Source organism: Hippopotamus amphibius, chromosome 4, assembly GCF_030028045.1.
Source record: "Hippopotamus amphibius kiboko isolate mHipAmp2 chromosome 4, mHipAmp2.hap2, whole genome shotgun sequence".
NCBI classification, from domain to species: domain Eukaryota; kingdom Metazoa; phylum Chordata; class Mammalia; order Artiodactyla; family Hippopotamidae; genus Hippopotamus; species Hippopotamus amphibius.
Window position 1 is genome coordinate 75,121,957 of NC_080189.1, and position 13,361 is coordinate 75,135,317.

Consider the following 13,361-nt stretch of genomic DNA (forward strand, 5'->3'; position numbering starts at 1 on the left):
GGGAGCAGCCACGTGTACAGAGGGAGTGGGGGATGGGGGAGCAGCCACGTGTACGGGGGGAGCAGGGGATGGGGGAGCAGCCACCTGTACATAAGGATGTGGGTTTAAATGGAGAATGGGCCTTTTGGGCAGATGGAATCACAGTGCTGAAAGCACTAAACATGGCAGCCTGGAAATTTTGAGGAAAATCAAAAGGTCAGTGTGCAGCAAGAGTGGAATGAGGGCCAAGAGGGCAGTGGGAACAAAAGGGCAGTAGGAGGGGGAAATGCTCACAATTAGAAAGGGCCTCTGGCCGCTGTAAGGACTTCTGAATGTGAACTGTGCTCTGACTTCTGTTTTTACTCTGGTTGCTTTTCTGGAAATACAGTAAATGCGCTACATACAAACAAGTTCCGTTCCAAGAATGCGTTCGTAAGTCTAACAAATTTATCCTAGGTACCCAACTAACACAATTGGCTGTAGAGTACTGTACTGTAATAGGCTTATAATACTTTTCACACTGGTAATACATAAAAAACAAACAAACACAAAAACTAAAGAGAACATTTAAAATCTTACAGTATGGTACCTTGAAAAGTACAGTAGTGCAGTACAACAGCTGGCATACAGGGGCTGGCATCGAGTGAACAGGCAAGAAGAGTTACTGACTGGAGGAGGGAGAGGAGGTGGGAGATGGTAGAGCTGAAGGATCGTCACCAATAGGAGATGGAGGGCAAGCTGCAATTTCACTCACGCCTGACACTGATGGCACAGGTTCTGGTTCCTTGCTGGATTCAATTCTATCCACCCTCTTGAAAAAAAACAATCCAGTGATGTCTGGGTAGTACTGTACCAGCTACATCACTGCTGCTTTTATGCTTGCTTCTGGATATCCTAGGCTTGAAATAAAGCTACTTTGCTACTGTACTCTATACAGTGCTGCACAGTAAAGTACACAAAAGCACAACCACTTGCAGAGGATGCACACACGTGACAACATAGGCCAGACACTGAACTAACTTACATGACTGGACATGCGAACGCACATTCACATCTTTGAAAGTTTGCAACTTGAAGGTTCGTATGTAGGGGCCTTATTGTAGACGGAAGCAGAGGACCGAGGAAGTAGGAAGACTAGTTAGGAGGTCTTGTGATAATCTGGATAAAAAGTGGCAGCTGTGGAGGCGGAGGTGGGAGGAAATGTGAAGATCGCTCTGAGACTTGGCCGTTTATCAGATGGGAAGATGGGTGCGGCAGGTTTGGAGTGAGGGTGAGGGAGCAGATCAGGACCTCAGGGTCCTCCCTCCCTCCTAGCCTTCATTTACTCAATGAGTAATTTAGGGGAGTATTCTTTTATTTCCATGTGGGTGCAGATGATTAATTAGCTCATTTATAGTTTTCTTAAAACTACAAGTTTTAGTAATATTAGTAGCGGCAACTACTGCCATTCACTCAGTGTTGTCTCAGGCCCTGTGCTAAGCCCTGTATTGGATCATCTCATATGTGATCACCCTAAGACAGTCTCTTATGATCTCAACCTCAAAGTTCCGGTGCTTGAGGCTTAGAGAAACTGAGTCACTTTCCCAGATGTGCTACAGAGAGGTGCGGTTAGAAATGGAACCCAGGGACTTCCCTGGTGGTCCAGTGTTTAAGACTCTGTGCTCCCAATGTAGCGGGCCTGGGTTCAATCCCTGGTCAGGGAACTAGATCCCGTGTGCATGCCGCAACTGAGTATGAATGCCGCAACTAAAGATCCCAGATGCCGCAACTATGAAGCTCAAGCCCATATGCTGCAAGGTAGATCCTGCGTGCCACAACTAAGACCAGGAACAGCCTAAATAAATAAATAAATGAAAGAAAGAAAGAAAGAAAGAGAAAGAAAAAGAAAGGGAACACAGAGTGTCCTAGTCTGACCCCGAAGTCTGTGATTTCTGCTCTTGCAAACTTATTCAGATTTTCTTTGTAGTGTACAATTTAATAAGTTCTTAAATACTCCATTCATTATTATACTTTGATCAGATTAATAATAATGCATTGACACGACAGTTTCTATCATACTTCCCTCTTATTTCTGAGCTTTTGTTTTACATACTTTGAAGTTATTCAGTACATGACTCAAGTTACATCCTCATTATCCAAAGTTATTTTTATCAGTATTAAAAAGATGCCCTTTTATATATATATGTCAGGAAAATCATGGAATATTTCTTGAATGATACACAAAAGACTGGTCATACTGGTCAGTCCGAGGAAGGGAGCCAGAAGCTCCCTTGTTTCCTCTTGCAAGGATTACCCATCACAAAGAAGGCCCTTCTTTTACTGCTTCTGTGGGAGGAGGGGGAGGAAGGGAGCTGAAAGCTGTATCTGTATTAGGTACCTGGACTTTCAGGCTGACCTGTCAGGGTTTGTAGAGATTATACAGCTGAAATTGTGCCAACACACACATGAATACTGGGGGCCTCACATCCCCCAAGAAAAGGCAGACACGGCTTGTCCTCACAACTGAAGCAGCCCTGTGTGTCTCAGCTCTCATTGGGAGAGTAATTAAACTGTCAAAACACACTTCCTACTATTTCCATTTTCCTGCAGTTGGCATCATTTGTTCAGGCCACTACCGTCACTGCAGGTTGACAGATTTAGTATAGGATTGGGACACCAGAACAGTCAGAAAACCATCAACAAACTCACCATAAATGCACTGAGGGAAAGGAATAAAAATGGATCTCTCAATGGGAATACTCCATCTGCTTCTATTTTATTTTATTTTTGGAAAAAAATACTAGTATTAGTCACATGAAAGGAAACCATTTTTAGAGACAATTTAAGTCATGTTAACATCACAGATGTCACCACCAACTGTTCTCTCTGGTCTCTGCACATCTGTGTGATCACACAGTCGGCCTCACGACCACTCTGCAACACAGCACCCCCCACCCTCTTCCCTAAATACAGCTTCACACGTGTCCTGCCACAGTTACACGGCCTTGATCTTGACTACCAACTTGACTGCCGCATAATATGTCAGAAAGGAGAGAGACCATAATGTCATCATCTTTTCCTTTGTGGCCCCAAACCCCCTCCCCACACTCAGTCTCAAGTGCACAAGTTCAGTGAGGCTCTGCTCAGATGGCCCTGAAATCCAGCCCCACTCCCCTCCAGACCCACAGCTCTGCTGTAGCCAAGGTTTTACATTCTTCTCACTGTTCTAAAAGTTCTCCCATTTTACTGAGCTGTAATTGACATATAACATCGTATGACCCAATGATCTGACATACATGTACATCGCGAAATAATTGCCACAATGAGCTATCACCCATCACCTCACAGTCACACATTTTTTTCCTTATCATGCCGTACCTGACGTCCCCAGCACTTATGTATCGAAGTTTGACCCCTTAGCACCCTTTGTCCCTTCACCCATCCCCCCCTTTCTACAAGCTCTTAAAGGGCAGTGAGCACGTGTCCCTCGCACCCTCCTCGTGCACGAACACAGTGCTGCTGCCAGGCAGTCCGTGTTTTCTGAGGGAACAAAGTCTGTCTTTCCTCTGTCCTGAGGAGGGCATATCCGGGGCCCTGCCCGTGGCCTGAAGGGGAGGATTTGGGAGGCTGAGGCATTTAGGGAGCTCTGACTGTCTCTAGTTACCCTCTGGCCACCTCCGGACATAAAGACTATAATTGGGACTGCTCTTCTTCACACAATTTCATTGTGCCGGTAAGGTGCGGAGGCTCAGAAGAGACAGGGCCCCCCGCAGCCCCACAGACCTCAGACCTCCCGACTCCCTGGCCAGGCACCTCTCCTGCGACCCCAAACCAGCTTTCTCTGCATCCCCACCCCCAACCCCGCCTGGCCCTTGCCCGCACAGGCCCTAATGAGCAGGATCCAGGCCCCCGCCTTTGATCACCAGCTTCCGCCTTTGTTTCTTTTGGTTCCCGGGCAGCCTTGGAGCCCCACCTCTGAACCTAAGCCTCCACACCTAGTTTGCCAGTCCTGCTCCAACCACACCAATGCCCTAGAACCACGATGCTGCCACGCCACCCCCCAACCCCAGTTCTGAGCAGCTTCGTAATGTGCAGGTCCCTGCTCTCCTGTACTCAGCCTCGCTGGGCTGGGGAGCTGGTCCCACACCACTCTGCACCCCTCTGCACACCTGCCATGAATGCCGCCCTCCCCCAGCCCTCCCCCAGCCCATCTGGGCAACAGTATTGGTTCTTCAGAACCTGCCTTTTCTTCTTCATGAATGAGCAAAACCCTTCCCCTCCCTCCGCACCTGCTGTGTGCGCTTCGCAGGTACCGGCTCCCTCTGCACCCACCAGGCTTCTCCCGGGCCTGAGGCCCTACCACACAGCGTCAGCGCATCCCATCCCCTTCCCAGACCTCCTGGCCCCCCAGCCTGCCCTTATGCCCCCCGCCCACTGGCGCAGCCTGGAGCACTACAGGATCTCTGCAAGCAGCCACAGCGGCATGAATGCCACCCCTGGAAGAGGCCAGAATCATCAAGAAACCAAGAGACCCTATTTTTTCTTCATTACCACTAATTCTAAACAAATCAAAGTAACTAAATTCTTCTCGAGCACAGTCCTGTTAACTAATGACACAGCCCTGGATTCTGTGCTGAAACTATGGGGGCTGAATACTCCCGTGGAACAGAGCAAGCAGTCATATGATGGTCTGGTGTTTCGGGACTGACCATTTCATACCTTACAGGCCTGTTAGATGTGCACACATGGAGGATGATGGCAAATTAAGCAACAGCTGTGACTCCCTGCAGAGAGGTGAGGACACCCACATCAGTATCTCCCAACAGAAGGTGAGCGGGCTCTTCACAGGCCCCACTGGAGACTGCATTATGAGAGGGCTTGGAAGAAAATAAACAGCCCTCATTTCTCTGAAAGCCCGCAACTGCAGGGTAGAATTGGGACTCAAACCACAATCCTGAGATGTGGGAGAGGCTCTGTTGGACCCTTGGCCATGCATGCCCAGTCTCCACTGCTCACAGAGAGACTCAATATTGTTGCTGTGGCATCTCTGCTACCCTTGATGCCTACAAAAGTACCTGTTGTTGATGCCATAGCTGTGGGACTGACAGCTGCTGCTTGGACTCTGTAGCTCAGGAGTCTCGGTGGGCAAGCATGTGAAAGGCTGGCAGCAAAGGAAGACATAGGAACCTGGCGGGCTGCTCCTCAGTCTCCCACCCCACCTGCCCTCACTTCCACTTAAATATACTTACAAACTCTTCTGTTCCTTCCATCCATACAACAGACTGAGTTTCTCACTTACATGGCTTCCCAGGATCCTGCTTTTTCCACATCTCGGTCGGTGACTGTTCAGTTACTTGTGCAATGACACAGTGCTCTCGCACACAGCTGTGCAAACCACGCAGTGCATAAGGGGGTGAGTGAGGGCTGGAACCCAGGCTGCATTCCGCTGTCCCAAGTACCAGCAGCACCTTAGCAGGTGTGCAGTAAATATGGGTCAAATGAGGCTCCAAGTGTGGCCATGGTAAGTCCCTACCTCAGGTTGACCATTCACTCAGCTGGCAGATGTTTGTCTGCTTGGGGCCTGAGATGTGAGTCGTGCAGAAGCAATTGGCCAGGTGGGGAGCCCAAAGTATACGCAGGGATTAAAACTCACCATGATATACAGAAAACCCTAAAGACTCCACCAAAAAAAAAAAAAAACACCTATTAGAAATAGACAAATACAGTAAAGTGGCAGGGTACAAAATCAATACACAAAAATCTGCTGTTTCTATACACTAACAATGAGCTAGCAGAAAGATAAATTAATAGAACAATCCCATTTATTATTACAACCAAAAGAATAAAATACCTAGGAATAAATTTAACCAACGAGGTTGAAAGGCCCATACACTGAAAAACTGTAAGACACCAATGAAAGAAATTGAAGACAACACAAAGAAACTGAAAGATATTCCATACTCATGGATTAGAAGAATTAACATGGTTAAAATGTCCATACTACTTTAAGCAATCTACAGATTCAATGCAATCACTATCAGAATCTCAATGACATTTTTTTCACAGAAATAGAACAAAAAATTCTAAAATTTATGTGGAACCACAAAGACCCCAAATAGCCAAAGTAATCCTGAGAAAGAAAGAACAGAGCTGGAGGTATCACACTCCCAGTTTCAAATGATACCACAAAGCTATAGTAATCAAAACAGCATGATACTGGCAGAAAAACTGACACACAGATTAACGGTACAGAATCAGGAGCTCAGAAATAAACTCACACATACATGAACAATTAATTTGCAAGAAAAGGGCAAAGAACATACAATGAAGAAAGGATAGTCTCTTCAACAAATGCAGTTGGGAAAACTGAACAGCCACATGCAAGAGAATCAGACTAGACCACCATCATATGCCACACATAAAAATCTACTCACTATGGATTAAAGACTTGATTGTAAGACCTGAAAACATAAAACTTCTAGAAGAAAATATAGACAGTAAGCTCTTTGTCATCAGTCTTAGGAGTATCTTTTTGGACATGCCTCCTCAGGCAAGGGAAACAAAAGCAAAGATAAATAAATGGCCTACATCACAGTAGTAGTCTTTGCACAGCAAAGGAAACCATCGTCAAAACAAAAAGGCAACCTTCTGAATGGGAAAAAATATTTGCAAATCATATATCTTTGATAAGGGGTTAATATCCAAAATATATAAAGAACTCATACAACTCAACAACAACAACAAAACCCGATTAAAAAATAGGCAGAGGATCTGAATAGACATTTTCCCAAAGAAGACAGCAGATGGCCAACAGGTACAGGAAGAGGTGCTCAACACCACTAATCACCAGAGAAATGCAAATTAAAAACCACAAGGCGCTATCACCTCACACCTGTCAGAGTAGCTATTATCAAAAAGATAAGAAATAACAAGTGTTGGCAAGGATGTGGAGAAAACAGAACCCTCATGCACTGTCAGCAGGAGTATATACTGGTGCATCCACCATGGAAAACAGGATGAAAGCTCCTGAAAAATTAAGATAGAACCACCGTGTGATCCAGCCATCCTGCTTCTGGGTATTTTCCCAAAGAATATGAAAACACTCATTTGAAAAGATATGTGTACCCCAATATTCATAGCAGCATTATTCACAATAGCCAAGATACGAAGCAACCTAAGGGTCCATCCATGGATGAATGGATAAAGAAGATGTGGTATATATACACAATGGAATATTACCCAGCATAAACAAAGAAGGAAATCCTAGCATTTGTGACAACATGGATGGATCTAGAGGGCATTATGCTAAATGAAAGTCAGACAGACAAATATAACTATATGATTTCACTCATATTTGGAATATAAAAAACAAAATAAATGAACAAACCAAAACAAGCACACAGGTAGTTGTTATGGGGGTGGGGGTGGGGGTAGGGATGAAGGCACGGCAGGCAAAATGTTTAAAGGGGATCAGCTGTATGGTGATGGGTGGAAAGTAAACTTTTGGTGGTAAGGACCCTGTAGGGTATACAGAAATAGAAATATAAAGTTGTACACGTGAAACATATAATGTTATAAACCAATGTTACCTCAATAAAAAAATAAACAAACAAAAAAATCACTATAATAAATGCAGTTAAAGTATCTGGCAGAGAACCCAGGAGAGAAAGAGAATGAAAGGAAATGGTCTGGGACAAAGGCAGGGCATGGGCGGGGCCAGCGACACGGCAGGGCTTGGGGAGCCGGCCACTCACATGCGGCACAGGAGGGACAAGGGCAGGGTCCTTGGCTACGGAGTCTGGACTTGCTGGGAGCAAAGTGAGCTGGCACAGGCCCTTCAGCAGGAGAACAACATGACCTATGTGCTTTTTTTTTTTTTTTTCCAAAGAACTTTCTGGTGGCAAGATGGAAGACAGAGAAGACCTGGCAGAGACCAGTGACTGGGAAAACTTATAGCAGGCGCTGCTCAGGGGTGAGGTAAGAGTCTGAAATAAGACTTGTAGGACTGATAACCTATTTATTATAAGGGGACGGAGGATTCCAGTTAGAAAGACATGTGCACTGCAATGCAGAAAAGAGGCGGGCATGAGGAGAGAGGGTGACAGGGGATGCAGTGCGCTCTTGTTTGAACGCACTGAGAGTCCGCGGACAGTCAGTGGGAATTGCGCCAGCCCAGGCCTAACACTGTGGGCCAAGCACACGCGGCGTCATGCATCTGTGGCCACACAGGACACTAAAAATCCATGTCATGAAGACAGAAGGAAAAGGAAATTCATTAGTCTTTTACCCATTTCTCTGATCTACTGTCTGCTTCTTGGGAAAAAAAAAAATCAAAGGACTGAAAACTCAGACTAATCCAGATAAAATTGAGGTCTGGCCTCCCATTTTAACTGAAAAATTTCACACTGCCCTGTGCTGGAGCACAGATCTGAAGCTATTCACATATTTTGAAATATGAAAGAAAAATCCGCTTAGGCATGAAAAGTGGTACTAACCCTGAGAGAAAGTTTAAGGTACTGCAACCTCTACACTGTTGTTGGAAAATACATATTCGGAGTTTTAGTAACATTAGAAAAAAATAATAAAAGAAAACCCTGGGGAGTATCTGGTGGAATAAAACTGTTAAAAAACAGATCAGCAAGTGCCCATCTCCGCATCTCTGTATCTAAAAGACAGAAGAGAGAGAGCTCTTCCCACACCCCATCCCCCACCTTCTTTCTTTTCCCTTTGAGGTATGATCGACATAGAAAAAGGTGAACATATTTAATGTCTACAACTTGAGGAGCTTAGAAATAAATGCACAGCATGAGGCCATCACCATAATATATGCCATAAATCTGTCACCGCCAAGCATTTCCTCCTGCCCTCTGAATTTATGATGATAACACAAGATCTCCACTCTTAGCCAATTCGTGAGTGAGTACATGATACAGTGTTACTAACCTCCCCACGCTGTGCAGCAGATCTCACAGAACTGAAACTCTGTAAAAACCCGAGCAGAACTGCTCCTAGATCTCCAACTGTCTCTCTGCCCTGTGTGATGAAGAAAGGGAGCCCGGCGCCCCACTCTTGAGGTGGGAACTGTGAGGGGGCAGAGCGGCACCCCCCAGCCCATCACACAGGCCGAAAGACAGGAGCTCAAGGAGCAGTGCCTCCCCAGCGCTGCAGAGCCCCTGGTGACCCCCTCCTCAAGGGGAAGGGAAACATCTCACATGCAATGTCAAAACAAGGAACAGGCCTTTGTCCCGAGGGCAACCTGAATTCACCCACCACAATAGGCCTGAGCTTTAGGTAATTAAAGCAGTGTTTCAAGTTATAAGAATTAAGAAACCACAAATTCTTTTTGAGGCTGAGGCACCACTCTGGGTAAGGGTTCCCTAAATAGGCCAAATGTAACTTTTGCAAACACGTCCATAGCAGTGCAGTGAATAAGTACTCACAATACTGATAAACACACAGTAAACACTTATTGAATGAATGAATAAAAAGCAAAACAAAAGAAAACAAATGATCCGTAATGACAGACTATCTAAGCAAATTACCAGTTAGTAACACGATTAATATTTAGTCCAGAAGCATTAAGAATGGCAATGATATTACAGTGTCTACATAAAAATTTATACATGAAATAATTTTTAAGGAAAAAGGAGCAAATCATGTGCATATATGAACTGTATAAACATGCATAAAAGATGCACCAATAATTACGTAAGAACATGAGGTGAGAGACGTACAACACAACAGTTGCTGCATTTTTTATCAGCATAAATGCATAGTAAGGTTGATCATCAGAACTTAAATGAATAAACATGGCCTGAATTTTTTCTTCCCGAGTATTCCATGGCAGTGCCCTTTCCAAATGCTTACAGAGGGTATGTAAACTGCAAGGAGGAGAGACAAGGACAGAGGGCTTGGCTGACCTGGAGTGGCATTCGGGGGCTGCCTGGTGTAGGACACATTGAACGCCGGCTCCTCGATCAGCGGCGGGGGGTACATGCGCCTCCGGATGAAGAAGCCGGCTCCACAGCAGAAGAGCACGCCCATCATCAGGAGGAACCTGGGAGAGAGCACAGGGTGAGGCTCCAGGCAGAGGCCCCGGCAGACGGCAGAGCTCCCTGGGCTGGTCCTCCCCGACCACTTTCTCCGCGGATGGTCCCAGTGGAGGATACCAGGGAGACGCCTGGCCTGCAGAGCTCTGGGTGCCCCTGGACGGAGGCCACCCGTGCTGAGACGCTCTCAAAGTGAGCTTTCTGCCTCAAAAGCTCCAAGTGGCTATTGGCTTCAAGGGGTTGGTGCAATTACTTTCCTGTCCGTGGCTCTGACCTCAACTCAATATTTCAGTCAAAATAGGAGATGCCTTTTCAATTCTGTTTGAACACTACGGCTGGTCCTCACTGTCTATTTCCCCCATTGTTCTTTACTGTCAAAGCAAGAAGAATAAGCACGTGATCCTTTCTAGCAGCTTTCTCTCCATTATTATATGAACATCCATAATATTTTTTAATGTGACCTTCCTAGAGCACATCTTAATTATAGAGAAACTATGGGATAGAGAAAACACTCACAATCAATAAAAAAGCTGTTTTTAAATCTCTAGGTTCTAAGTATGGCTGAACCTTCTACCGTCACCCTACAGTCTGAAAGACACAGAACTGACTGCTTTAAAGATCGGACCTTTATTCAAATCATCTAAGAATTCTCAGTGACTGTCGCATCGCTGGCATTCTATAAACAATGAATGAAGGAATGAATGAATCACTTCCCACCTCACGTGCACTATACCTGTTTTTCTAGAAACAGGGGGAGTACTCTGAGAAGGGCCAAGTTGTCTGTTCCACACAGATATAACTGAGAAACTCGCCCATCTCTAAACGGATACAGTGATGGGACTCACAGAACCTTCCAGAACCTCACACAACATGCACACACACTCTCGTGAAGGATGCACACACAGTGGAGCTGGCCACGTCATGGTCAAAGGCACCTGTCCACACACAAACGAAACTGAAGAAAAGAGCAGACAGTAAAGCCTTTGAGAACAGTAACATGATGTTAAGGCGTAAGCCCGTGAGTCGGTCAGCAGGTATTCACCGGACAAGCTTGGAACGCTGAACAGAAACAAAGACCGGGGGCACCAGACAGGAGGTGATTCAGGGAAGAACAAAAACTGTGGCTTTCTGATCTCTCATCTAATTCATTATTCACTCAGCAAAAAATTTTTAAGCACCTGCCATGCTCCCGGCACCAATCTGTGCATTATAGGGAGTAAGACAGGTGGGGACCTCCCCGTCACTGAACTTGAGTTCTCATAGGGGAGTGGGACAGTGAACAACGAATTAACAAAAGCATTTATTTACAACTCTGATCGTGCTGAGAAAGAAAAGCAAGAGTGCAACATAGGTTTGGGACTGGGGGAGGGCAGCAAAATACACACATAGGTTTGGGATGGGGGGGCAGTAAAATACACATAGCACACAACTGGGTTCCTCACTTCAAGGGTACAATTCAATGCAACAAGAGGTTTAACGAGGGTATCTGTCAGAGTGAGGAAGGTCAGAAAAGCTTCTTTTTCTTCAAAGCAACATCTGAGTTGAGTTCTGAACCATGGAAAGAAAGAGACAAATTGAAGGGAAGGGAAGCAGCCTCCTGGGTGGAAAGAACAGCACAGGTGCTCCCACAGGGCAAGCTGGGTGGGCAAGGGACCCGGACAGGCCAGCTGTGGGCTGCAGACGGGGAGGGGGTCACACGGATGCAGTCTTAGGGAGCTGGAAGAATCTAAGTTGTGCAAAACAAGGCCCTCTCCGAAGTCAGATGCTGGCATCCCAAGGGAACAACTTCATTTGGACTCCATGATAATCCTACATTCAACCCTGGGTCCAAGTGTAAACATCTGAGCAGAAATGTAAAGCACAGGGAGGCTGAAGGTACATAAGGGTTTCCCTTCTCAATAACACTACTGCTAACTCCCAAGGGACCAGGTTCTCCGGATTAGAAATGCAGAAGCCATATGAGATCTTGGTCTCTTCCATGAGATAAGCCCAAATGTTGGTTACACTGTCAAAAGGAATACATATTTTTTCGCAGACAAATAAAGGTGATATGCGCCTCACACCATGGACTGCTGGAGAGCAAGTAGTTGCAGGCAAATAAGAACAAAGTCACATGGCAGGAGACCAACTCCTGGCTTAGGGAGCAAACATCATCAGACTCGTGCCTTATTTTTTTTTTTTTTTTTTTTTTGGGGGGGGGGTACACCAGGTTCAATCAACTGTTTTTATACACATATCCCCATATTCCCTCCCTTCCTTGACGCCCCCCCCTCAAGTCCCCCCCACCCTCCCTACCCCAGTCCTCTAAGGCATCTTCCATCCTCGAGTTGGAGATTCGTGCCTTATTGAAGCAGTAGTCGGAGAAGAACTTTAAGAGAGAAACTAACAAGGGGGCGGGGGAGTGAGCTTCTGGTAACAAGGAAAGCAAGGAAGCAGGATGTGAGTGAGGGAAGGAATGCCAAGGTAAGAACTCAGTTCTTGGAAGTGCTGTGAGTTACAGGACAGTGGTCCACTAGATGCCCTCTTTCATTGCTGAGCAGGTCTGGGGAGCTTTCCTGGGATTAAGACAGGAACTTTGTGCCTTTTCTGTCATCCAAAGTAATCTGACTTCTTCGATCCAATTTGTTTTTTCAGTCCCTTCTTGCCTCCCCCCAGCACTTGGAACAGCAGCTCTGAGTGCAGGTCCCAGGCAGCAGCAGAGCCCCTGCAGATCCAGGGCTGACCTGCCCCAGCCCCCAGCCCCCACCCCCAGCCCCACGGGAGGCCCGGCAGCAGGGCAGCGCTCACCTGCCAGGCTGCACTCTGTTGCAGTGCGCTTTCCAACTCTACGCCTTTTCTAATCCTGGGGATTTCATTAGACTGTCCTGGTGAAAGATTACTTTAGATTTTAGAGCTGGCAGGGACTTCCAAAAGCATTCTCCTCCAAAACCTCTGTGTTATGGTAAGGAGCCCAAAGTCCTCCAAAGTCCAGTGGGGCCAGGTTGGAGAGCAGCCCTCCATTTACTCCATGCCCAGCTCCGTCCTCCCAACCTCCTGACGCTCCCCCCAAACCTGCCCCCACACCAGCTCCCTATCACCTTCTCACCAGGTCCATGCTTATGTCCCTGCCCGTGCAATGTGCTGGACCCTTTGCAAGGAAGGCCCTCTCTGAGACCCAGTCAGAAGCTGTGCAGCTTTCCCCAACTTTTGGGGCATCAGAGGCTGCATGCTTTGTTTCCAGCACGCTGGTTTAAAACTCTCCATGTGTTTAGACATCCGTCTGTTTTAGGAGCCTCGCTGCCATAGGGCCTCTCCACAGGACCCTGGTGCATACCAGACATGTAATTGAGAGAAGGAACCCATGGAGCAGAAACC

At 46.4% G+C, this 13,361-nt stretch overlaps 1 protein-coding gene across 5 annotated transcripts in view; it reads right to left on the bottom strand.

The window, feature by feature from the left end:
• The window catches only part of VOPP1 (VOPP1 WW domain binding protein), a 220,613-nt gene that overhangs the window by 29,089 nt on the left and 178,163 nt on the right, over window positions 1-13,361 (bottom strand). For all 5 annotated transcript variants that reach the window (XM_057732988.1, XM_057732979.1, XM_057732978.1 and 2 more), the window contains one exon: window positions 9,879-10,015. In XM_057732988.1, coding sequence (XP_057588971.1) covers window positions 9,879-10,015 — 137 coding nt within the window. The remainder of the gene's footprint in view (window positions 1-9,878; window positions 10,016-13,361) is intronic.